The sequence below is a fragment of the Castanea sativa genome, chromosome 2 (assembly GCF_040712315.1).
Source record: "Castanea sativa cultivar Marrone di Chiusa Pesio chromosome 2, ASM4071231v1".
In the NCBI taxonomy this organism is placed as follows: domain Eukaryota; kingdom Viridiplantae; phylum Streptophyta; class Magnoliopsida; order Fagales; family Fagaceae; genus Castanea; species Castanea sativa.
In genome coordinates, this window is record NC_134014.1 from 23,417,795 (window position 1) to 23,444,385 (window position 26,591).

General features: G+C 34.5%; 2 protein-coding genes across 2 annotated transcripts; one reads left to right on the forward strand and one right to left on the reverse strand.

Moving 5' to 3' along the window:
- Positions 1–7,317: 7,317 nt before the first annotated feature.
- On the forward strand, positions 7,318–12,269 carry LOC142626360 (chaperonin CPN60-2, mitochondrial). The gene is made up of 18 exons (XM_075800183.1): positions 7,318–7,491; positions 7,708–7,732; positions 7,842–7,973; positions 8,574–8,733; positions 8,846–9,021; positions 9,125–9,220; positions 9,352–9,456; positions 9,645–9,731; positions 9,817–9,906; positions 10,037–10,117; positions 10,208–10,276; positions 10,423–10,500; positions 10,656–10,751; positions 10,851–10,950; positions 11,034–11,137; positions 11,483–11,588; positions 11,699–11,777; positions 11,865–12,269. The coding sequence occupies exons 1-18, from the start codon at positions 7,454–7,456 to the stop codon at positions 11,977–11,979; spliced, it is 1,737 nt and encodes a 578-aa protein (XP_075656298.1). The 5' UTR covers positions 7,318–7,453; the 3' UTR covers positions 11,980–12,269.
- A 3,188-nt stretch (positions 12,270–15,457) lies between these two features.
- On the reverse strand, positions 15,458–25,027 carry LOC142625892 (PHD finger protein ING1). Its single transcript, XM_075799641.1, has 7 exons — positions 24,764–25,027; positions 24,330–24,401; positions 22,971–23,158; positions 16,919–16,982; positions 16,670–16,769; positions 16,002–16,167; positions 15,458–15,902 (listed from the first exon to the last, which is right to left on the reverse strand). Exons 1-7 carry the CDS (start codon positions 24,789–24,791, stop codon positions 15,792–15,794), a joined length of 729 nt encoding a protein of 242 aa, XP_075655756.1. The 5' UTR covers positions 24,792–25,027; the 3' UTR covers positions 15,458–15,791.
- Positions 25,028–26,591: the final 1,564 nt, after the last annotated feature.

Here is a 26,591-nt window from a genome sequence, read left to right on the forward strand (position 1 = left end):
GTCAGTGTTTGAACGTTATAGGAAAACAGCTTGATAGGATAGAAGATAGGATCGAAAACAAGGTTATCCTCTAGCTAGGAAGCTTTAGCAAACCTATCCAAGCCTTAGAGAAGCCTCTAGTCAAGTTACCCACAACTAGGCACACCAGCCTCAGTTACCCCAAGGACAAAACAGCTTTAGAAATAGTTACCCAGAAGCTAGATGAACTTGTTAAGAAGGAACCTGCCACCCCTTCGACGATTGCAGTTTTAGACATCCAAGCTGCCTCTAGCAGTTCTAGCCAAACCTTTGACCAGGAAATTGAACAGCTTGAAAACCAGTTTCAGGATTTATAGGTAAAACGGCTTTACCACCCCAGTATAAATCCAACCAGCTCAACCAAGAATTAGTACCCTAGACCAACACCCCCTGACCTCCAATATGAGGAACGGAATGTTAGTAACCAATTCTCAGTATCATCTGGTAGACTCTAAGAATGGAACATAGATGGTTTATCAGAACAAAAAATCCTAAACAAGATCCAGCATATGACTATGGTAGCCAACAACTACCTGGACGAAGGCCGTCCTCACAAGGAAGTCATAGAAATGATGGTTTTAGGATTTACTGGAAAACTCTTGCAATGGTGGAACAACTGTCTAACAGAAATGTCTAAAGAAGACATCAAGCATGCAATTCAAAAAGATGAGGAAGGAACCCCCATCATCAACGAGGTTGAACAAGGAATTCCTGATGGAGTCAATACCTTGATCTATACGATCATGAAACACTTCATAGGAAAACCCAGCAATATTACATCTAGGATTTACGAGCAATTAAGTAACCTTAGATGTAAAACCCTAGGAGACTACAAGTGGTATGAAGATATCTTTACTACCAGAGTCATGCACAAGACTGATTGTAACTCTCCATTTTGGAAGGAGAAATTCATTAATGGTTTACCAACACTTTTCAGCCATAAAGTCAAAGAAACCCTTTGCAGTCCCTCCGGTGTCATAGATTATGATAACCTAACCTATGGAGACATCTCTAGCACCATTCGAAGCGAAGGAATGAAGATGTGTAGAGATCTCAAAATTCAAAGCCAAATCAACAAGAACAAAGCCAAGTACGAAATGGGACATTTTTGTACACAGTATGGCTTACCCTCAGTCAAACCTTCCAAGAAGAAATCCAATCACAGAAGAAAGGAATCATTTGAGAAATCCTATAGGAAAAAAGCAACCAAGTATTATAGAAAACAGAAGTACAAGACTGATGATTTCTATAAGAAAAGAAAATCCAAGGAACCCATTCCACTAGCATCAGACAAATGTTACAATTATGGAAAGAAAGGTTATTTCAAGAGCGAGTGTAGAGCTAAGGCCAAATCCCTTATCAATACCCTCATTAGCGACCAATCTAGCAAAAATGAGATCTTCATGTTACTAGAACTTGACCACTCAGATAGTGATTCATTTAGCAGTGCAAGTGACGGTGAGCTTAGGCAGATTTACAGGTCATCCTCTAATTCCTCTAGAACCAGTACCTCTGGTGGCCTGGATGAACCCACACCATGCAAAGATGGTTGTTGTAGGAACAAAACCATCAATGTTCTCAACAGGCAAGAAGAACTTCTTTTAGACCTCATAGAGGCAATAGAAGATCCTGTCATCAAAGCTCAGAAGCTTACCATTTTTTATCAAACCTTAGTAAAGGAAACTAGCAAACTTGAACTAAGAATCCAACAATCCAAAGTAGATTTAGAGCAAATCTACAATAGGTTTACCCAGTCCAAAAAGGAAGTTACGATCAACGACCTTCAGAGAGAAATTAAGGAAACCAAGTCAGATGTAAGAACCCTAAAGCAAGAATTAACCATTCTAAGGGTTGATTATGATCTTCTCAATCGAAGAATCCAACTTTTGGAAAACACTTCTCATCAAAGCAATGAGGAAGGTCCCTCATTTCAAAACCCTTCTGATGATGAAGAAACAGTTAACCCTACAGCTGATCTTACCCATGAACCTTCCACAGAATTATTCTTAGATACTATCAGCAGGATTAACTTCCATAAATGGCATTCCAAAGATTGTCAGGATTGTCATTAGCAAAGATTTTGAATTCGAGGTCATAGCCTTAATTGATTCAGGTGCTGATCTCAATTGCATTCAAGAAGGAATCATTCCCTCTAAATACTTTAATAAGTCTAAGGAGCGGTTGACATCCGCAAGTGGCGGAAGAATGCAAATTGAATTCAGTCTCCCACAAGCTGAGGTTTGCCAGGGTGGCATATCCTTTATGACAAAATTTGTCCTTATCAAAAACATGACAGATAGAGTCATCTTAGGAAATCATTTCTTATGCTTATTATACCCTTTCATCACAGACAATGAAGGAATCACAGCCCATCCCTTTGGTTAGTCAGTCAAGTTTGAGTTCATGAGAAGCCCTGAACCTTGGGAACTTAGCTCCCTCCAGAAAGCTTCTATATTAAAAACTCTCAGTACTGTAACCATCCAAACCCTTCCATCTTATAATCAAGCCCAGCACCTTGATTCAGCCAAAACAATTGATGATTCTTTTGACTCCAATCGATCCCAGTTATCAGCATGCATTCATCATGAAAAAATTTGCATCTTTGCATCCATTAGTTTTAAAAACAAAAGGTTTTTTAACAATTATTTGAAAATCTCAAATGATCCAAACCTTTCTTCATAGGATAAAGAGAAAACAATATTTAATACCACTAATAAGTGGACAATGACTTCTTCAGCGGAGAAGAAGAACAAGGGGAAAGCCCCCGCAAGGGGCTATCCTTAAGACAAAAGACTACCAGCAGGACAGTCTCTTGTAATGCATGAAGGTGCATCCTCTACCAGCCATAGAGGATCGACATCCCTTCAGGAACTTGTCACTCCAACAGTGACATATTCCAGTGGTGATATGACTATTATTTTACAGGAAGTCTTATCCAAGACTTTACAATTTAATAATGGAGCATACACAGACTTACCCTACTCCATTAAATGTCTCCTTGATAACCTTCAATTTGCCTACACTAGAAAAAACCAAGACCTTTTCCAAAAAACCCTCAGAGCTTTAGAGATTCACCTAGTTAACCTTGAGGCTATGAATGAGGTCTTAACCAGTCAACTCTCTGGCAAAGAGGATATCTATTCAATGGATAGAACGACTATCATGGGCACTGATTATGCCAGGCTCAGTCTTAAGACTCGAGCTACTCTAAGAAGTGCCACTGCCAACTTGCCTTCAGATTTACAATCCCATATTCTGAAAAGTAAGGCTATGAACGAGAGTCTGAATCTTTGATATGAACATTTCAAAATACTGGTCACAACCACTATCCCTAATCCAGATGATTCAGATAATATTGATAATATCCTAGTACAGGCCACATGGGAAGAATACTTTGGAAATAACTCCAGAGTATATGAAAACAGACATCCCTTTTCGGGACTTTTGGTCAACTATGAAGACGGAACAGACGATGATGAAAGAGATCCTACTTGGCTCTCACAAATGTTTGAATCCGGTTTCATCAGACTTATCAAGCTAACAAGTCATGACCAAATCAGTAAACTACCCCAGATCATCCAAAATGCTGTTAAGCAAATCAACAGCCCTTTTGTTTCTATCAGATGTTGGAGTACTCTACCAAAATGGGACAGAGATAATTGGATGAAGGTTCACCCCTCAAAGCATCTTGTCCTTATTAATGGTTTCACTTATCAGGGCCCATGGTATGAAGGAGACACATATATTTCATACAAATACCCTAATGCTCTAGTAGAACGCTAGAGGAATTACTTCAACAACCAAATTCTTAATATCAGCCAAGATCTATGGAAAGATTACCATTTTATAGGTTCTACAGATAGAATCTATGTTTTTGGAAGACGATCATATGACTCTGCTATCAGAAATCTCAAGAAGCTTGGTCCTGATAGTCCTAGGGAGTTTCTCACAGGGAAAAAACCTGTACATGAACCTATCCTATACTATGGGCTCTGCAATCACTATGCCAGGTATCACGAGCATAATTGTGATGATGATTCCTCATGGGATCCATACGATGGATATCCATCAGATGCTCTTGATACTGACTAAAGCATCCTGACCAAGTAACTCAGGATAAGATTCCAATCCGGTTACTATTCAGATTCAGCACCAGCCACTGATATGAACAGTACCCGCATCATGAACAGTACCAGCACCCAACAGATTCCCCGACAGACTACTATTCATCCAACAGCGAGCGATGAACAGTACTCCGGAAAAGCAGGGGGACAAGTCACTATTCATGAACAGTAAAAAGTTATTGTTCACAAATATAATCATTCAGAATCACTGTTACTTTCAGTGGAAAGAGTTTTCACCTCCGTCAAAGCATTTCACCTTCTGTGATTCCAGCAGTCTTCAGACGGCATCCAAGGCTCCCTCCAACCTATATAAGGCAGCCAAGACTCCATTCTTCAGCAGGTCCAATTGTAGTAGCAACAATTACCTCAGATGTTCCAGTTTTAGGAAGAACTCCAAAACACCTCACTCAGCTTTCCCTCTTCTTTACAACCTTTAGCATTGTGATCAGATGGCTCTAGCCTATTTTCACTTTTGTAATATCATGGCCTCAGCCGGCCTTTATCTGTATTTTTCGCACATGGCCTCAACCGGCCTTAGTCTGTAACTTACCCCCTTTTGATCATGGCCTCAGCCGGCCTTTATCTGTATTTTCCGCACATGGCCTATATATATATATATATATATATATATATATGGCGAAAAACTCATTTTAGTCCCTACATTTTCACGCGATTCCCACTTTGGTCTCTAACTTTTTTTTCCACCGCTTTTAGTCCCTATCTTGGAAAACACCTCTCATTTTAGTCGCTGACGTTACATAAGAGATGGAACTTGTTGAGCTGGCAAACGGAAAAAATTAAAAATATTAAAATAATACTTGTTGTGGCCATGTGGCTTTCCATGTTAGCCTCTAAATTTAAAAAAAAAATTTAATTAATTTATTAATTTTAACCGAATAAAATAATTAAAAGAAGAAAAAAAAAATCAAACCCAGGGTTATAAAAAAAAATCAAACCCAGGAACAACAAATTCAAACCCCCACACTCGCTCACTTTGTATCAGAAAAAATGTCTCACCCTCACTCACCCTCAACACCAACTGAGGTTGTCCACCGGAAACCGCCACCCAAAACACGCCGTTTCTCAGTCGAGCGGCGGTTCTACCTTTCCAAAACCCAATCCAAACCAATCCGATCGCCACCCTTTTCGCCTCCGTCTAGATCTGCGTTCGCCATGCTCAGGTCTACCTTCACCATGCTCGATCTCCCTCCTCCTTCGTCGTGCTCGATCTCCCTCCTCGCCATGCTCAATCTCCCTTGCCGTGCCTAGATTAGTCTTCATAGTGCTCCGATCTACCTTGCCATGCCCTGATTTGTCTTCTCCGTGCCCTGATCTATCTTCTCCGAGCCCCTATTTGTCTTCGCGTGATCGGTGATGGCGTGGGTCAGTGGGTTTCGTGGATGTGGGTCAATAGGTTTCATGGATGTGGCAGTTTTCCGATAGTGAGTGTAGTGGTGGCTGGTCTGGTTCAACGGTGGTCTGGGTTTGATGGTGGTTTTTGTGCCTCTTTAGGTCTTAGTTCGACGGTGGTCTGGGTTTGATGGTCTGGGTTTATGTGATTATGGAGGTTTTAGATTCAAATTTCTAGGTTTGGCTGTGATTGTTTTGATTGGGTGTGATGTAGCCGTGGATATGGTGGGTTTCAGAGTGTTTTAGTGGTGTGGGGGTTTGAAATATGGGTTTGAATCTGTTGTTGTTCTTGAATTTAATTTTTTTGGTTTTAAATTTGTTGTTGTTCTTGAATCTGTTGTTGTTCTTGGTGTTTTGTTGTTCTTGAATTTAATTTTTTAGTTTTTATTTCTTCTTTTAATTTTTTTATTCGGTTAAAATTAATAATTTTTTTTTTTAGTTTAGGGGTTGAAATGGAAAGCCACGTGGCCACAGTAAGTATTATTTTAATATTTCTATTTTTTTCCGTTTGCCAGCTCAGCAAGTTCCGTCTCTAATGTAACATCAGGGACTAAACGATAGGCGTTTTCCAGGGGACTAAAAGCGGTGGAAAAAAAAGTTCGGGACCAAAGTGGGAATCGCGTGAAAATGTAGGGACTAAAATAGGTTTTTCGCCTATATTACTTTGGTTTTGGTTTGACGGTGGTGGCATTTTTTTTTCTTATCAATTGTGGTTGTGCCAGAGGTTGAGGGAGAGAGACAAAAGGGAAAAGAGAGAGAGAGAGAAATAGTTAAAAAAGAATAAAAAAGAATATTTAAATAAAATGGGAAAAAATAGAGTTTGGGATGTTGGATGTATTGTAAAATGGTATGATATAATTAATAAAGTAACTTTTTGGAATGACAAAATAGGATGGGATAGCATTCCCATATATGAATGCTCTAAGAGAAAGAAAGGAGTGCTTCATGGGATGATCTTATAAAAATAAAGAAAAAATATACTTTTCTAATCATTTACCCATATTACACTTAACTCTGGAACTATCAAAATGCACGATTGATCCCCCAAAGTTATAATTTTGTTTCAATGTTCCCTTGTTATCTATTTTGGTGTTAAGTATGAAAAAATGTATTATTAAAAAAAATCCAACTTATCCCTCCGTCTAAAACATATGACAGGTGGATTAATTAGTATTTCAATGCTAGATTCCATCAAATTTAATAGTAAACAAACCAACAAGGGCTACGTATAAAACATTTTTAAAATTAGGGGGATTGATTGTGCATTTTGATAATTCAATAAGTTAAGTGTAATTGTGATGATTGAATAAGAAATCTAGAGTTCAATTTTTGCCTATACTAAAAATTTATTGGTATCTTGATCTAATGATAAAGAGAACAATAGACGACATAGATTAAAAATCTATAAATAAAAATAAAAAGAAAAAAAAAAAAAGATTAAATATAGTCGAGACAATAGTTTAGTGTAAAAAAGAAAATGAAAATAAAGAAGGTAATTAGCCCCTCGAAAAAAAATTTGTATGTGGGCTTAAATGACAAATGTGGACTTTCTAGTTTCTATGCACGGTCCAATTAAGGGGGTTAAAAGGTCAATGACAAAGAGACCAGCTTAAACCAAGTTACAAGTTAAAAGTTAGGGTTGCCTGGGTTGGTCTAATGGTAAAAAAATATAAAGAGACGCAAAATTGATAATAATAAAAATAATAAATAAATAAATAAAGAGTAAAAACACAAAAACCCTTAAACCCTAGAACCTGCGCATGTGCTTTGACTTATTCTAGACCCTTCTCTTCACTTTAAAAGACTCTCTACTCTTTTCCCTCAAAACCCCATCGTTTTTCTCTTCTTCTTCTTTCTCTCAGTCTCAGACTCTCTCTCTTTCTTTGTTTTCTGTTTCAGCCATGTACCGCTTTGCCTCAAGTCTCGCCTCTAAAGCTCGGTATGTCCCATTTCGTTTATTTCCCATCTGGGTTTTTCTTATTCTTCTCTTTTTCCAGAGAAAATGTTGGAAAATCGTCCGTAAAAGACAATTAGTTTTAAAATTTAATAACTTTGATCTCTGATTTCGTTTTTTTGTTCATGGTTTATAGTTAAAAGTTATTGCTTTTGTGGTTTTTCATTTTTTCTCTTTTTTGGGTGCCTTTTGGTTTTGCAGGCTTGCTAGGAACACAACCCAGCAGGTGAGAGAATCGGTGGTTGTATAAAGTTTGAAACTTGCTCTGATTATCTGTGTTGGTTATTGTTTTGTATTGATCTGCGTTGTGTTTTGTTTGTGTGTTGGTGATTTAGATTGGTAGTAGATTGAATTCTAGTAGAAACTATGCTGCCAAAGATATAAGATTTGGGGTGGAGGCCCGGGCTCTGATGCTAAAGGGTGTGGAGGAGCTTGCTGATGCTGTTAAGGTCACCATGGGTCCTAAGGTATTTAAGAGCTACCTTCTTCTTTCTGAATTAAACTACCTAATTAAACTATTCATCAATTGATCTTTCCAACACTTGCTTTCTATGCAACTCATATTTCAGTAAGAAGTTTGATTAGCATTGATGTTTCTGCTGAGTTTAGGCCCAAAAAATAATCTTTTATAATGAATGTGCTTCCTTGGTGGAGCTTGATGTATAGATATCTGGGTTTGTGCTTCTTATTAAATTGCTTATTGCTTGAGTGCTGAAGATATTTGTGATCTTACCTTTTTTGTGTGAGTGAGAGTGCGATGGCAATGTTTTGAATAATTCTGACTTTTATAAGGAGTGGGGAGGGGAACACTTGAGCATTGAAAATATACAGATCCTTTTAAAATTTACGGAAATTATTGCAAATATTATGCTTCCTATCTAAAAGAAAACTAGGGAAAGAAAGTTGGAAATCTAAAGATGCAGTGTTGTTTGAAGTTCTCTGTATTTGCTTTCTTCAATAGCTGATTTTGAATCAGCCAGCTTTGTTAAAAAAAATTAATTAATTTCCTAATGCTGGATCAGTTTATATGGTTAATAATTGTTAATTTTGGTATTTTGCTGTTTTAGGGACGCAATGTGGTAATCGAACAGAGTTGGGGTGCCCCCAAAGTGACAAAAGATGGTGTCACTGTAGCAAAGAGCATTGAATTCAAGGACAAAGTCAAGAATATTGGTGCTAGCCTTGTGAAGCAGGTTGCAAGTGCCACCAATGATGCAGCAGGGGATGGTAAGATCTTCTTTCCATGAAAGTGGTGTAATGGAACCTCAAATAATTTTACTTTAGTAACTCTGACACCATGTTAAGCTGAACAACTGAGAATTTTTCAATTTGTATGCAGGGACCACATGTGCCACAGTACTTACGCGGGCAATATTTACCGAAGGGTGCAAATCAGTTGCCGCAGGGATGAATGCAATGGACCTAAGACGTGGCATTAGCATGGCGGTTGATTGCGTTGTTAATCATTTGAAGAGTAGTGCACGAAAGATCAGCAAAAGTGACGAAATAGCACAGGTTTGTTAGCTGCTTTCCTGTAACTCAGCCTGCCTTCTTGCTGGGGTTTTATGATTAATGTGGGAGTTTTAATCCAGGTGTCTGATATATGATGATTTGACAGGTTGGGACAATATCTGCAAATGGAGAGAGAGAAATTGGTGAGTTGATTGCAAGGGCAATGGAGAGAGTTGGCAAAGAGGGAGTAATCACAATTCAAGTAAGTAACTTACTATTGATACATTGTCTTTTCTCACTATCAAATCCTCCATACCCTACCCCTCCCCCTGCCTGGTGGCTGTTTCCAAATGTTTCCTGAAACATGGATTGTACTTTCTTTAATTGTTGCAGGATGGAAAAACATTGTACAATGAGTTGGAAGTTGTTGAGGGCATGAAGCTCGACCGTGGTTACATATCCCCTTACTTCATTACTAACCAGAAAAACCAGAAATGTGTAAGTTCATTACTTTTCAGGACACAACTTCCTAGCATATATATCGTGAAAGCTCTTATGGCATGCTTTTGACTGGAAAATGTGAAACAGCTTCGAGTCACCAGTGGTCCAAGATGTTTTTGTCTTCATATTTTTTAAAGACCTTTATGTATGTTCAATTCACAATGTCCATGTCTGTGTGCTGACAGGAACTGGAAGATCCTCTCATTCTAATCCATGAGAAGAAAATCTCAAGTTTAAATGCCATCATTAAAGTATTAGAACTGGCTTTGAAGGTGAGGCAACTATTGGTAAATCAATTTTATTTGGTTTCACCTTTTACCGTTGTCTTCTTCTCACTTTATTCCCCCTTCTTTCCAGAGACAAAGGCCGTTACTAATTGTTTCAGAAGACGTGGAAAGTGAGGCTTTGGCAACTCTCATTCTCAATAAGCTTCGTGCTGGAATCAAGGTCGACTTTCTATTTATTGTGGTTGGCAGTATTACTTGTTTCCTGTATTACTCTTTATACTATGGTGGCAGTATTACTCTTTATACTATGGTGTCATTATTTACTAACTGAAGTGACTGCATTTTTACAGGTTTGTGCTATCAAAGCCCCTGGTTTTGGTGAAAACAGGAAGTCCAATCTGCAGGATCTTGCCATTCTTACAGGAGGCGAAGTAAGTCTACTGTCTTGTATAAGTTTGAACTTCTTAATTCATGCTCCTGCTTGACCCTGATATCCTGATGTGTCTCACTTTTATATTTAGCTTATTACTGAAGAGCTTGGCATGAATCTTGAAAAAGTGGATCTGGATATGCTTGGCTCATGCAAAAAGGTAAGCTTGATTATCACTTGAAGTTTATGTGTACTCAGTGGTTTGAATGGATTTTTGCACTCAAAGCTCAGGGTTTCCTCCCTTTTCCTAATCCTTAGTATAGCATATGATGGTTTTCAGAGCATGATTAGTGGTTTTTGTTTTAGGTTACAATATCAAAGGATGACACTGTTATTCTTGATGGTGCTGGGGACAAGAAGGCTCTTGAGGAAAGATGTGAACAGGTCTGTCTTGCTACCTCCTAGATTGTGTTTAACCACCTTTTCGCATTATTTGATATTTGAACTGTCAATGATGTTGCCGTTGTCTCATTAAAACATACTTAATTAGATCTCATCATATCCTAACTTGATTAATATTGCTAATAATTTGATAATAGATCCGGTCCGCAATTGAAAATAGCACCTCTGATTATGACAAAGAAAAATTACAAGAGAGATTGGGAAAGCTTTCTGGTGGTGTAGCAGTTTTGAAGGTCTGGTCAAACTAGCTTTATCTTTATCTTTTGTTGTCCTTGCAACTTGGGGAGTTGTATGGTGGACAAAGCAGTGGTTAAAATTTTCTTTATTTGCAGATTGGAGGAGCTAGTGAAGCTGAAGTTAGTGAGAAGAAGGATAGAGTGACCGATGCCTTGAATGCCACAAAGGCAGCTGTCGAAGAGGGTATAGTGCCAGGTGAATCATCTATCTATTCTTTTTGGGTTATCTCGTTGAATTTGAATTAGCGTACAAATCTAACTTGAGTTTTCAATAAGCAGGTGGTGGCGTTGCTCTTCTTTATGCATCAAAAGAGTTGGAAAAGCTGGAAACTGCCAACTTTGATCAGAAGATTGGTGTTCAGATTATTCAAAATGCTTTGAAGGTTTGACTCAATACTTTTCATATACAAGTATTTAACAGCACTTATTTATGAATAAAAAAGTATATAACAGCACTTAGCTTAGATTAATCCAACAAATTTTCAGCTCTGGCGTAACCTATTAAAAAAAAATTCAGTGCTGGTGTTAATGGCGTGTGTTTTTTTTTTTTTTATATTATTTTTGTATTAAAGAGATCCCAACTAACCCCCCTCTTTCTAAGTAAAACCCTTTCTGAGTTCTGAAAAAATTCATGTTGAATACTGCTTAGATCTCTTAGCTTTAATAAATCTTGAACATTGTTATCTGGCTGTCTGGGCTTATCTGTTTGCATTTGTTAATAATGCCAGACACCTGTGTACACAATTGCTTGTAATGCTGGAGTTGAGGGGGCTGTTGTTGTTGGTAAGCTGTTGGAAGAAAATGACCCTGACAAAGGATATGATGCGGCCAAAGGTATCTAAATCTCCCCAGCTCTTTTTGCACACAGGTGCTTATTACCATAATAAATTGTGTATTCAATTTGTACTGATTTGGTTGGTTCTACCTTTCAATTGCATAACCAGGTGAATATGTTGATATGGTCAAAGCCGGAATAATTGATCCAGTGAAAGTGATTAGAACTGCTTTGGTTGATGCTGCAAGGTAGGCATAAAGATCCTCCTGTTTTTGTGTTTACAGTTATGCTTTGTCATTGTTATCATGTGTTAATCATGTTTGCATTCTGTATAGTGTATCATCTTTGATGACGACAACCGAAGCTATTGTGACTGAAATACCCAAGGATGATAAGGAAGCTCCGGCAATGGGAGGTGGCATGGGTGGCATGGGTGGCATGGATTATTGAGGCTCTTTTGCTGGTTGAACAATCATCCAACGGCCCTATTTTTCACTCCAAGATCCATAACTAATGCAAACATCATGAATATTTCTTGCATCTCTTAATTGGTTTGGTCACAAGGCATCCATGTAATCATAGAGAACAAAGTAGGTAGCTTTGGTAACTTAGGATGAAACCTGTGATTGTTGCTTCAATGAGGAATCATCATGTATCGGAACTATGTTTATTTTTTTTTCCAAATAAACAATCGGTTTCCTTCCTTTTTAACAAATGATAAAAGAAATCAATTTTTGGAATTGGACATAAATTATCAATCCTAAAGAGTTGGGTATATACATGAATGAATCAGATTTTGATGAGGAAGTGTGTATATCTCAAATCTTATCGGAGTCCGGAATTGACATCATAGTGAGTCAAACAAACTTGGCAATTTTACAGGCCAAGCTTCTGGAGGTTGTTCTTTTAATATGAACGGTAAATATAGTAATTAGGATTTTGTTTTTGGGGCCGAATTAAACATCAACCAAAAAATTTATCATTCTAGAGAAGGATATTAAAACTTAAAACTAAGTTAATATAATAAAAATATAATTATAATAACAAATAAAGGATGTAAAAAGGGTAGTGAAAATTAATTATCCTCCAAAAAGTAAATAGCATTGGCGTCATTAGTTAATGCAATAATGCATATTGGAGAACTATATCTAAAGATTTGTATCTAAGTTTTGCCTAAGACAAAAAATAGTTGATTTTTAATACATCAACTCAAACTCAATACATCAAAATGGACATTGACTTTTATTAAATCTAAATAATTATTTATGATTGATTATGTTCAAGATTTTAAAACAATTTCCCTTTTAATATATAAAATAAGTTAAATTTTCCTCAATTTCTTTTTTAATATATAAAATCAAAGAATCTATTAGAATATCATGTTCCATTTTTTTATGAAACACAGTTTTTATAAAATGTATTTTTAAAATGTTTGTTCCATAATTGCAACAAAAAAAAAATTATAGAAGTAATAATACATACAACCACTTTAAAAATGAATTTATTTTCTATTTCTTATTAGCCATTTATATAATTATAAAATATTTAATAATTTTTTAAAGTCTAGATGTTGAGCTACACTATGCTCATAATGATGAAATTTCATTTTCAACAATATTTTTTCAAGATTTGTGATTCTTGCAAACTCGTCATACAAAACAACTAGTTATTAGCCATTTGTTTTAATACTAAGAGGATTTTTTTTTTTTAATTTGTTAGTAAAAGGGATTTTTGCTTTTTTTTTTTTTTGTTTTAATTTGTTAGTGAAAGGGATTTTTGTTTTGCTTTGGAAGGATACGTTTGGCGACAAATATCCAAGTCGCTTCATTTTGTTTTTGGGTTTTTGGAGCCATATTTCAATTTTTGGGGGGAGGGGTTTAATTTTTAATGTTGGGGGACCAAATATGAATGTTTTTAACCAAAACTTTCAAATATAGTTCAGTAATTCAATATATACTATTAAAATATTTTAAAATATTAGCTATCAATGTCCCTTTTGGTCTCAACTTATTTGTATCAATCTAAATATTGCTCCTTAAAAGCTTATGTCTATTATTATAGTAATGCATTGCTATTTTTGGAATAATCAAAAGTTTCACAATAATATCTCGGGTCTATTCTATATTTGGAATGATCAAAAGTTTAATCCTATTGTCCCTAATTTTACGAGGTGATGTCTTGTATAACAATTTGTATATCTCAAGCTTGAGAGGTCGACATTCATGTGAGAGGAGTGGCGTGTGCAATGGTTACACAATATAATAAATCTGACCTTATGATTGAGCCAACCCAAATTTGCCTAACTTCATGCCTGTAGAGAATGCAAGTACACATAGAAAGGGTTTACTGTCGTCTTGTTTTGAGATCTATGATGAAATTTGATAGATAAGCACATGAGAGTTAAGACAATCCAGGAAGGATTTGCACGAAGTTGAGCCCCCATAGAAATCCTTTATATATATATATATAAAGGGCGCACAATATATATAAAGTTAAAACAGGGAAATATATATAAACTAAAGATAAAAGGGTAAAGTAAAAATAATAGTTAAGATGTTAACAAAATATAGTTTTGATAACAGATTAAACACTTACAGGATAATAGTGATTACAATGAGTTACAAGGCTTGAAAGGGATAGTAGTCACTGGGTTGGAAGTAGGAAAAGAAAAATGGGGAAGCAAAAAGATGATGATAGCCAAAGGGACATCCCCCTTTATAGGCAAATAAAAATACTATTTAAACAATGAACAGTAAATAGTGAATAGTAAAATTGACTTTTTTTACTATTCATCGTAGCTCAGCGAAATTCTCCTCAGGTGCTTTCTGGAGGGATTTTATTCTCCGTGGGGAGCAATCAGAGTAGGAACTCATACTTCCAACAGGGAATCAAAACAACTTTAACTTTAATTGAGAATCTGAAGCTTTGGAGCAAATTTAGCAGGAGCATTAAGTAGGCAGGTTTGGCTACTTGTGCCGACAGTGTTAATTTCCCCTAAATTTGGTGTGGAATCTTTATCATGGCCAAAAGAGCTACAAAATGTTATATTCCTTTGCACTTATCATGATATTATAGATGGATAAGCCATGATGAAGTGGTGCCCTAGAAGTTATAATTAGACATCTTAGATATTATTAATGTAGCGATTCTCAAGTTAGAGGCAATACAAGAATCATTGAATTAAGTAGAAGCTGTGGATACCAAAAGAAGAGAGAACAATAAACTACGACTAATCACAAGGAGTTGATTAGATTAATTGTGGGATCACCATAGAAGTAGGAAGCTAGTGCGAAGTATGATTGGACTGTAATATGGGACATTATGATGGATAATAGTTCAATTGTCTGCCTAGAATACGAAGGATAACTACTTGAAAATCGTCAGGCCTAGAATGGATAGAGGTTCTAGTCAAATTAGGACCATTTCCGTCTGTATTTTAAATGAAGGGGGACCATTTCATTGCAAAGATTTTAGTTTTTACGTTTGATTCATTTGAAGGCGTACATTTTTTTAATCATTTAAAATGACATGACAAAATATACATCTTAGACCATGAAAAATTTAAGTCTTCACCAAGAAATGAACCATCTTCATTAGAGGTTGAGCATTTACTTGTTTCTAGAAATATGCTTACAATCAACCCCGAGGTGTTACACTTACACAGGCATTATGTGCCTTCCATCAAGGTACCATCATCATGAATGAAACCCATCCTCATCAGTTAATGACTTCTAACTGGTATATGAATGTAGGATATGACGGACCTATGGTCCTACACAGACCACAGTTGCTTATGCAGAAAAAAATCTGGTTAAGAGTGAAAAATTACTGTATCAAAACCTTGAAAGGTTGATGAAGCTTTTGTTCATCAGAAGGAAAGATACTCAGGATGTTCCTGCAATTAACACCACGAAGTTACATTCAGATGACTAGAAAACGAAAAGATGGAAAATTAACTTAAAAGAGCCTGAGTCATCATACTTCCATAACATCTCAAAATGCATCTAAGCGGTTGAACCATTTGAAAGCTCTCTCTCTCTTTAAAAATAAAAAGGAAAAGAGAAGAAGAGCCCGCATAAGTTCTCTTAAACAAAATAATAGAAGAATGACACACTAAACAAGGCCAAAAGCATATGCCGTTATTGCAAAGATAAATAAAATAAAGTTGAATATACACAGATCCAGTGAAAAAAAAAAACTCTATTTCATAATATAGCAGTGCAAATGTAAATAATAGAGTGGCCAAGAATAGCTTCCCAGCATCATCTGCCTTTCCGACGATTTTTCTGCACAGCACAATCTGAGCAGTACCATTTTCCTTTTGGCTGCTCCTTCAGACCAACACAACCAAAATGGAACCATTCTATTTTGCACTGTTGAAAGGGTAACAGGGGCTTTCATCAGATCATAAATTGAGAATGTAGAAGAGAAATTTAGAAGAAAAAAGAAAAAGATAGAAAGGGATTACATACATCAGTGTTATCGCAAGCAACCATCTCCCCATAGCTAACTTGGTTACAAAAACAGTATGTGGGTTCATTTGGATCTACTGGCAGCTCTAAATCCATACCTGTAGGATTTGCAGCAGTAGTAGCTGCTTCTGTTGCTGCTGCGGCTGCTGCTGTTGCCTGGCGTGTTCTGACAAAAATGTTATTTTAATCAATGTTACACCATGTCTTGTACCAAGTACGTTGAATATACATGCAATCATACTTCACATTCTTAAATTGGATGTGGTGAAGCTACTACTACTGTTTGAAAATTAATGGATTTTTCTCATAAAAGGGATTACTCCACCCCTTCAGATCTTTTCATGTTATATTGTGAGGTCCTTGCACTATTCCCCTTTTTTGTCGCTTTTCAAATATTTTTCAATATCCAATTATATTTTAACGCAGCCAATGTTTTACTTAACTTTAGGAGAAGAAGAATATAGAGGATCGCATCCCGTTAATGTCATAAATAAAATACTTTAGCAGATAGCCATTAAAACAGAAGTACTTTGATAAAAATTCAACTTAAGAGCTTCCACGGAAAAAAAATCAAAATTCAGGATCAAAAGCCTAAGCCAAATAAGAAGATGTGAAGTAATCTGCCATGAAACTATCTACAAATGAGCATGTATAGGCCAGATAAATACTTCTTACGCCCTCCTCTGCCACTTTCACTCATCCTTCCAGCTTTCCCACCACCATCAAGACTTGGAGAGGGCACCCCACTTGCAGCAGCATTCTCTTTCTCTGTCAAAAATATTATTATTGTATAAAAATAAAGAATTTCCATATGAAGGTGGAAATACTTTAGTATTCACACACCATTGAACCTATGAAAGTGCAAGGAAGTGAATACATATTATTGACTCTGGAAATATGGACAATTAGTAGAGTACCACGTCGAAGCTCTTCATCAAACTTTTTCAAATATTGATCAAGTTGTTGTATATGTGTATCTACCTGAAGCAGAATTATGAACAGACAATTAGCAGAGAACGTATACAACAAAAATTCCAAGCTAATTCCTTCAAAATAGCAAGAGATTATAACCCCATACTAGGAGCAATAATAAGGATTACCTAGAATTAAGATATGCAATCTAACCTCATCAATGAGGCCATAAAATCAGAATATAAAAGAAACTCCTGTCACTACCTTATTAGTGATTAACAGACAATTCAGGAAAATTACTGCTATTGGCGGAGGGTATCATTTCCTGTATGTGATTCAAGTGGCTAATAAATCAATTAGGAAAATCCACACTTTAAGCCTTCGAGTGCATTGTTCTGATAGTACCAAATACTGTTAACCTTTTTTCTCAAAAAAATGAATGTCATATCTCAATTCCCCAAAAAAAAACTGATCTATTATGTGAACACTATGACCATGTGATGTACATATTAAAAAAAACGTATGTGAATTCAAATACACATACACACACACACTCAATTGAAATTGAACAATAAATATATAATTTAAAAAATTACTTCAAGTTACACTGAATTTTTTTTTTTTGAGAGATAATTACAACATGCTATTATTCCCGCAGCTCGAACCCTTTCCCCCCTAGACCCCCCAAGCACTTTGTGCATAAGGAGATGCCAATTTAGCTACAAGACCTTTGGCGTGAAAAGTATTTTTGTCTAAGATCAAATAATTATGATAGATTATAAAATAATTTAAAATAAATAATGAAACTCCTTTTAAATTTTTTTCAAACCTTTTTTGTGAAATTCTTCAATTTTTGGGTAATTGATTTTTAATCAGTGGTATTTTAATTTTAATTTTTTTATCCTAAAAATCTGTAAGAGAGTTTCACTTAAAGTAAACTACATTAAAAATTTAATATGTTTATAGTGCAAGACATAAAATATGGGTAAAAAAATGTAAAAAAACGAAAGGGCATCCTTTGGCAAAACCACTAGGTGTGGGACATAACTTTTATTATGCGGTCTGTGATATGATATCATTAGGACATAACCTCATATGTTATGAAATTTTATTATGAACTAAAAGGTTGCCCGCGCGTTGCACGGATAATGCTGTAAACTTTTATGTAAAATGGTTTTGGAAATTTTTGTACATATATTATAGCATAAATAATAGATATTTTCATTGCTAAAATCACCTACAATTATAGTAGAAACTTCAGAGTATGTAGGCATATTTTGTTGCCTACCATCAGTTGATCATAAACCAATTAATTGCAAAGATACATTATGCATAATTGCGTATCAAACTCCTTGAACCTATCCCTTGTCATACGAAATGTCTAACTAAGACATTGATCTTATGAAGCATCTTCAATAATATTTTAATTATAGTAGTGCTAAGGTTGCATAGTGATTTATGTCTAGGCAAAGCAACAAACACACACTGATATTGTCAAGGCTCTCGTGGACAGCCATACATGATACTTGACCAATAAATAAATAAAGCAAGCAACTTCAATGATAATTGAGCTAGACATGATTCAGCATATTTAACAAATTTTTAACAAAGGTGTATCAGTATAATATATTTAACAATTTTTTTAATACCATTTTGAGTTAATATAGATTATAAGCTAACCTTCAAATAATGGAGACACCACATAATTTTTTTGCCCACTTAGTTCTTAATTTGTACCTTTGCGGTCCTCATTGTTTCTTTCTTTGTTCCTATTTTTAACAATTGAGTTTTTGTTATTTAGTAGGACATAGAATATGTGTAGATTGTGTTGATTATTTTAAAACTTTGCTTCCAAATAATACTTAAACTCTCAATAGGTAAAAGACAATTATTCACCTAAAAATAATAACAACTTTCCAACCCGTAGTTAAGTTAATTTGTTTCATTCGTGTCAATTATATAGGCTGCTACATCATACAATCAAATAAAAATTATAAATCTTCTTCAAGCATTTTATCAAACACTATAGATTCAAAATAAAATATATAATTATTCCTGGGCTCTTAGCACTTCAAATCCCACAAAATTTTTGGCTCCATTGGCATTTTGAATGTGATCCAATCCATATAGATACATGGGTATGTGCTCCAACTACATGTGGCATGGAGGACCTTGATTTGTTGATTAAGCTTCTTCCTCATTGATCTTTCTACCTGCCTAACAAAACCGGATTATTTACTCAACTTATCTTTGCCTTAGGGTCTAAATAGTACCCAATTCAACTAATTTTCTTAATCACATCCTCATGTAACATATTTAAATCGCTCACCAAAAGCCAAATTATAAATTATAAAAATGGTGTGACTCAGTAAAAATCTTGACCAGTAAATAGTTCAAATGAAAAGAAACAAACCACCATCTAGTTTGATTATCAAAAACCCATTACCTCTTAGCTACTAATGTAGAGTTTTAGTATTTCGTACCTCTTAGATACTAAATAAGGGTATGATAAATTAGGGGCCGGTGGCTTTTTCTTCTTGGGTTTAGTGACTTTAGTCTCCAACCAAAATAGGTAAAGTTGAAGCTTCAATCTCCTCGAGTCAATCTTCTCTCAAACATTGCAAACCACAAACTCGGTACCTCAAATAATTTTTTTTTTAAAATGAAAGAAATAAACAAAGAGTGAGAGTCAGAATATTTATTGATTTATTTATAGACACTGAGAAAGGAGTTTTTGTCCATGAACTCGTAGTGGAATTGTTGATCCATTAATAGAAGGAAGATCCATCAATTGATAAAAGAATAGGTACATTAGTGTGTGTTTAAATTGAAAGGGGAAGTGAAATAGTTTTTATTTATTTATTTATTTTCTAAAAGAACTGAAGATTTAAGGGAGAGAATAACTGAATAAAAAAATTTAAGATGGGTTGATCTTAACGGAAATATATTAAAATTTAACAGTGCAAAGCTTGGTCTCACTTTGCCAAGTGCTTATCCGTAGTGTGCATTTAAATTTGAACATTTAAATTGGTAGATTTTGTTATATACCTTTCTAAAAAATTCATGCTTATAGTACTGTTGGAATAAATAACAGTCACACTAATAAAAATAAAAATGGAAAGAATTGATTTGTAATTAATATATATATATATATATATATATATATATTCTTAAATGTTTTGAATTATTCTAATATCACTCACACATACACAATCAAAATGTTGCAAAATGGGCATCACTTAAGATAAATTTCATAGCTACAGAATTCTCCTGCCTTGTTTTTTTATTTTGTTTTGGTGTAGTGACAAAATTGTCAAGTTAAGCAAATCATAAAAACTATAGAAAAGAAATCAAAACCAAAATAGTGTTTATTTGAAGCAATTTACAACGTTACTTCTAGCACAGACCATATTTATTGCGTATTGCTACAATTTACAATATGAGCACATAAAAAATAGTTTGCTGCTTCTGCATTAACTGTTGCCTATAGCAAAACACTCAGCTATTTTATCAAACAATTTGCGTACATATAAATAAAAGGAAATTGCGTCCAAACCAAAATTACAAAGTAAAATTAAAGATATCAAAGTAATAAAGTAAAAATTTAAAAGACTGACAGAGAAAGGGTTGTTTTAGAGATTATATACCCACCTTTTAGAGGAAGAATGACCTTACGATTCAATTTGGGATCTAAAGCATAGCTCCAAGAAGAAGATATAATGGTTTAAGCAAATTGGCATCAATGGAGCTAGAAAGGGTAGAGGTATCTAATGGGATTTGGGTTATTGTCCAAATAATTATTACATTGATTTATTTTCCTCAGTGTCCAGCAAGCTTTGAGGGCTACAGATAATATATATATATATATATATATATATATATATATATATATATATTGATTTAAAAAGAAATATATTAGTGTGGTTCAAATTTAAAAGGGAACTGAAGAGTTAAGAAAGAGAAAGAGGTGAATTTGATTTTGCTAAACAATGAGTAATGTGCATCTTTTCAATTTCTAAAAGGATGTTGGAATTTATTTTTCAAGTGAAGGTGATTTGGGAATGTTAAATGCAATAATTGGTCTAATAGAGCTCAAATAGTGCGCCACATGGCAGGACCTCATGCTCTTCCGCATGAGGTCTCTGCTTTTATATATATATATTGATGTGTGGTGACAATAACTGAATTGAAAAGTTTTAAAAAGTTCTTGGAATTAATTGCAATTTTTAAAATTTAGGGTTTCATTTGAAACTACCCAAAATTTACGGGAATTATGTAATTTACTAAGTCTTTAATTAAGGATAGCCATTAGGGACAAAGAAGAGTGTCACAACCTGTTATAGAGAGAATATAACAACTTAGCCCAACCACGACTTATAGGACCCAAATACAATACTTGGTATGAAATGATTTGGACATGAACTTATACAATATGTAATTTCATTGAACATATTTTTGTGGCAATACATCATAAAGGATTGATTATTATATAATTTGAAATTCTCATATTGTGAAAGGATTTTTTGTGTTTAGATAAGTTTTAGTCATAACATCTGTGAATTTCTGGTACTTTTAGCTAACACTGTAATTCAACTAATTGACACTTCATGATATTTCCAATAGAGACATCTAGGGTTCAAATGCCACACCTCCAACTAATAAATTAACAGAAATTGAGACTCATTGAGGATGTGAATTGAAAGAATTTCATGGATTTAATTAAAAACTTTATTAAAATTTAAGTTTTAATTTGAAACCAACCCACATTATGCAAGAAATATATAATTTATTCAAACCTTCAACAAAAAAAAACTATTTAGAGCAACCACAATTCTTTTTTTTTTTTTTGATAAGTAAGAATGATATATATACGAAAGGTTACTCTATGCCTGAAAAACACAGAGCAACCCAGAAATTACAAGAAGAAGAAAACAAAGAGAAACAAGAGAGAAAACCAAACAACAAAGAAATTACACTAGGAAAAGGGAGCAAAGAAAAGAAGGGAGGGAATCACTAGACGTGAGTCCCCACGCCCGAGACCAATCAAAAAGAGTTCCACTAAAAAAAGCAAGCAACTGATCACTAGAGCTATCCAAATCCTCAAAAGTCCTCCAATTCCGCTCCTTCCAAATACACCATAGGATGCACAACAGGACTAAATTCCAGATCTGAGACGAATTCTAGGACTGATCTTTTATTATATAGTCTATGATATCAATTTTCTAAAGAAAAAATGACATCATTTACTGCTGATGTCACTTAAATCTCATGCTGCATTTATTGGTATTGTGCAGCAAAGAGAAACAAAAAAACTTCACAAGATATAAGTTATAGTTGGTAGTTACTGCTATTTTAACTATTGATAGAAACTATTGATAGAAACATATGTCCAATAAATTCTTACAAGCTACAATCAGTTCCAAAAGGTCTAATTCATGACTTGGGACAGAAATTTTTTTAATAAGTGTATTGGAACAGAATAAAATCAAAATATATGATTTTACTCACAACAAGGGCATGGAAAGTGTGTCGTCTCAAGCAAGAAAAGCAAACATTTTCATCCAAGATTTATGAGATCAAATATGAACTCTCATAAGAAACATAGATCTAAAATTATACAGATGACATGGAAAATTAAACCAAATTATACAGATGACATGGAAAATTAAACCAAGTATAGAATTAATGTCAAATGCACGACCCATTTTAAGGAAAATATGCATTAAAGCATGCATAGCTTCAACTTTGAAGTGCGCATGCAAACACATACATAATATTACTTTGTATAAAAAATTTCTTTGAGAACAGTCCATTCTGTGTAACTTGTATACAAACAAACTAGCAGCATCTTCATACTTATGATTTAGCCTAATAAAATAATACCTAGGAAAGAAAAACCACAAATACATGAACAGAAAATTTGGCAGTAACAGAATTGACAAAACAATTGCCAGAATGGCATAACAATCACCATTGCTAATCTTGGTTAATGAAGATAAAATACAAAACAAGCAATATGCAGTGAAAAGTCCAAGGAAAGATGGAGATTTCACATACCAAATCATATGCCTGAACAGCCAAGGCAACCTTTTCGTCTGCAATCCTGATACTATGCTTTTGTTCATCAAGTGCTTCATCCGAAATTTTGGTAAGTGATGAATTAGGTGTAATATTTCCAGACCTAACTCCTCTCCTAATCTCCTCAATTTCTTGTTCACAACGCTGTTCATTTTGTCTTTGAATTTCTGTTCAAATGCATAAGAAGACCAGTAAAACAAAAGCTATACATATGCACATAAAGCTTAAGTCGTCTTCTTCTTCTTCTTTTTTTTCTCTCTCTCTCTTTTTTTTAAAAAAATTTAATAAGTTACATATGCACCCAATGGGTCTTGAACCCATAACCTCACCCTGCACCAAGAACTTATAAGGGGAGGAGGTGTACAGGCTCTCTCATGCAAGTCAAAAGCCAAAAATAAAATAAAGAAAACCAAAGTAGAAACAGAGTTTGTGTAAATTATCATAAAACTCTTGTAGTAATATTCTGTAATATCATTGCTTGCTAAGTTACTCTTCCAAAACTAACTCAAGTTAACAACCTCATTTGAGTCTTTTTTTTTTTTTGGAATTATTAGTAATTAGGCCAAAAGAGGTCGGGCTTTGATGTGATAATAAGTCCCAAAGTGACATTCATGGGTTCAAGTCCAAGAATCAACTTCCCTAAAGAAATTTGGGGAAAGGCTTCAAATGACCTCTCCTGGACCCCAGAGAAGTGGGAGATTTGTGCACTAGGTATGATCTTTAATTAGTAATTTGGTCAAAACAAAGATTTGACTCACGCCTTCTTAACAAATTCTAAGAATAGGTACGCATTCATGAACATAATTATCCCACCAATGGCCTTGTAGAGTAGTAGCAATTCTCCTTGCAAACATGGAGGTTTGGGATTCAAATTATCGTGGGTACAGGACATATATATAATTATTGCTAACCTAGTGCAAATAATCATTGATATATTTTTTAGACTACCTTGTGTTTTTAAGTTTTAACACACATAAGTTAGTTCTTATGCAATAAAGTACATTACTTATATATATATATATATATATATATATATATATATATATAATGATTATTTTTAATTTCTTATTTTAATAATTCGAATTGGTGGAAGAATGGGAGCTCTAAACCCTAGTTCTCCTCTCATCAAGGAAACTAGTCAATGCAACTAAGCTACAAGGCACTTGGCCATATTACACAAAACCGGTGGTGACTGAATTTTTTTTTGTCTTCCTCACATTTATAGCAGTTAATTAGGCATAGTATAATTTTTTTTTTAAAATAGGCATAGTAAAAATTTATAAGGATGATAATGGTGAGAATGAAAACAATGTCGTTGTTACTGATGCTGAGTCATACCTTGTAAACTTCTATCTAGATCACGCAACAACGCATACTTCTTTTGCAGAATACCAGGCAATGACTCCAAATCTGTGTAATATAACATAGCACATGAACATGATGATGATGATGTTACATATTATCATTCATTCAACAGAGAAACCGAAAAAAAAAATGTAATAAAAAAAAAACACGCACAAGTACAAACTAGAAAAGTATTATTAATAAGAAATTAACCTTAATTGTGCAATCAAAACAGAAATACATATATGTTTCAACAAATTTGATAAGAGAGTATACTAGGATTGATTGCCAAAAATTGAACAAATTTCGTAGGAAGTGAAAGATATTTAAAGAAGGAAAAAGAAATACTAAAAGAGGAATAGGGTTAGGGTTTATAGTACCATCGAAGCGGAGAGAGAGAGAGAGAGAGAGAGAGAGAGGGAGCTTACTGATTTGCAATTCATCGAGGAAGGACATTTTGGGGATAAGGGATTTGTTTGGGGTGATTTAGGTTGTTGATTTCAGGTGGGAATTTGTCGGAGAATTCTTCCCGCCATTCATACAAACAAACCAAACGAAACGAAACGAAACTAAACGACCTTCGATCCCCTACCTAAAATGATCAGATTCAGATCGATTTGAAATGACAAATTTACCCTTTTGGTTTCCATATTATTCCCAATCACGACACACTATCGCCGCCGAACTTGTTACGCACAATTTCAAAGACGCTGAGACGGGTCGTATTCGTATACGTTCGATTGGGCTAGACCTGACAAAATTGAATCCGGATCCGGATCCGGAACTTTAACCCGACTTAAAGCCGAGGAATATATTGGGAAAAGTATATATACATATAGACATGTTACACGTACACTACTTAATATTTTAATTAGATGTGAATTTTAATAAATTCACTGCTTTTTTTTTAGATGTAATTAGAATATGCTACTAACCTCCCAACTCAAATCTTAAACTTCCAAACACTTTGTATATTGGAAAGTGTCAATTCAGCTACAATGCCCTTAGCTAATAAATCTACCACTTGATTACATTATTTTTATGTATTCTCCAAGCTTACAAAATTTAAAGATGATAAAAAATCAATAGCTATGTCATCAATCAATTGTTTAAATTCAAATTTTGTAGTTTAAAAAAAAGCAAAAAAGATAAGTTTATAGATCGAATAGTAAATTACATCTAATTGACATGCATGTTAAGAATATATACATGTAATTCAACAATTAAATTTTCAAAATATGAAATCAATAACAAGTTATTGAATGGTGTAACATTACTTAAAGTTACATTAAGTGTAACTTGAACCCAGCGCGCGCGCCTACACACACACACACACACACACACACACACACATATATATATATATATATATATATATATCACAAATTGCTTAAAAATCTGGAGTCAACCCTCTCTTTGATTTGTTATTTTAAAAATTTAATTAACCACATCTTTTATATATAAAAATAAATAGATAAAGAAAGAAGTTAAAATAATAATGAAGAAATAATTGGGTTGTGTCACTTTTATTATGTGTCAAACTATTTCATATATATTTTCTCTCAGGAAAATATGTATATGTAATATTTCTTATATATAATAGGGGCATAAGAGTAAATTCATTAAGATTACACTTTCTATCCTTACATTTATCTATCTTCTCAACCAAATAAATGAGTGTTTCATCCCTCCACTTTTCCACTCCTTCAACCAAACATGAGAGAATTAAAACTCTTCTATCACCCCCTTCCCCCCACCACTCACACACTTTTCCATCGCTCCCCATTTTTATCCCCCCATTTTTCTATCTTCCCAATCAATGAAGCCTAAAACCCAACAAAATCTTAACTCAGTTTAGACTTGAAATTGCATGACATGATTATTCCCTAGGGTTGAAAGATTAGGAAACTAAGAACCAAGCTTAGTTAGTTGTTTTTAGTAATTATAGACAAATTTCAGTCATCAATAGTTTTCTCAGATAAGAGAGCTCGGATAAATGCAAGTGAAATGCAAAAAAGTGGGACAAAGAAGATCTAGTCATGGGAACTCAATTTGGACATAAATAGTAAGTTGTAACTCCCAACCATAACCGTGGATGAAATGTAGTTTGCGCATTGTAGCACGCAACTAATGCTCTCCTAAGTCCTAACTACACAACTTTCTGCATGAAGTTTTGCCAATAAACTGAATAGGAAAATATATAAAACAGTCGACAAATATTCAAAGTGATGCAGTTCATTTTTTAAAGCTAGTTGT

What these genes read in the sequence shown, in the direction of transcription:
- LOC142626360 (XM_075800183.1), top strand. Translation starts at nt 7,454, where the DNA reads ATGTACCGCTTTGCCTCAAGTCTCGCCTCTAAAGCTCG. An exon ending in AGTCTCGCCTCTAAAGCTCG is followed by an intron (nt 7,492 to 7,707) that starts GTATGTCCCATT and finishes TTGGTTTTGCAG; the next exon opens with GCTTGCTAGGAACACAACCC. An exon ending in TGCTTGGCTCATGCAAAAAG is followed by an intron (nt 10,277 to 10,422) that starts GTAAGCTTGATT and finishes TTTTTGTTTTAG; the next exon opens with GTTACAATATCAAAGGATGA.
- LOC142625892 (XM_075799641.1), bottom strand. Translation starts at nt 24,791, where the DNA reads ATGTCCTTCCTCGATGAATTGCAAATCA. An exon ending in TGATGAAGAGCTTCGACGTG is followed by an intron (nt 16,770 to 16,918) that starts GTACTCTACTAA and finishes TATTTTTGACAG; the next exon opens with AGAAAGAGAATGCTGCTGCA. An exon ending in TTGCTTGCGATAACACTGAT is followed by an intron (nt 15,903 to 16,001) that starts GTATGTAATCCC and finishes CCCTTTCAACAG; the next exon opens with TGCAAAATAGAATGGTTCCA.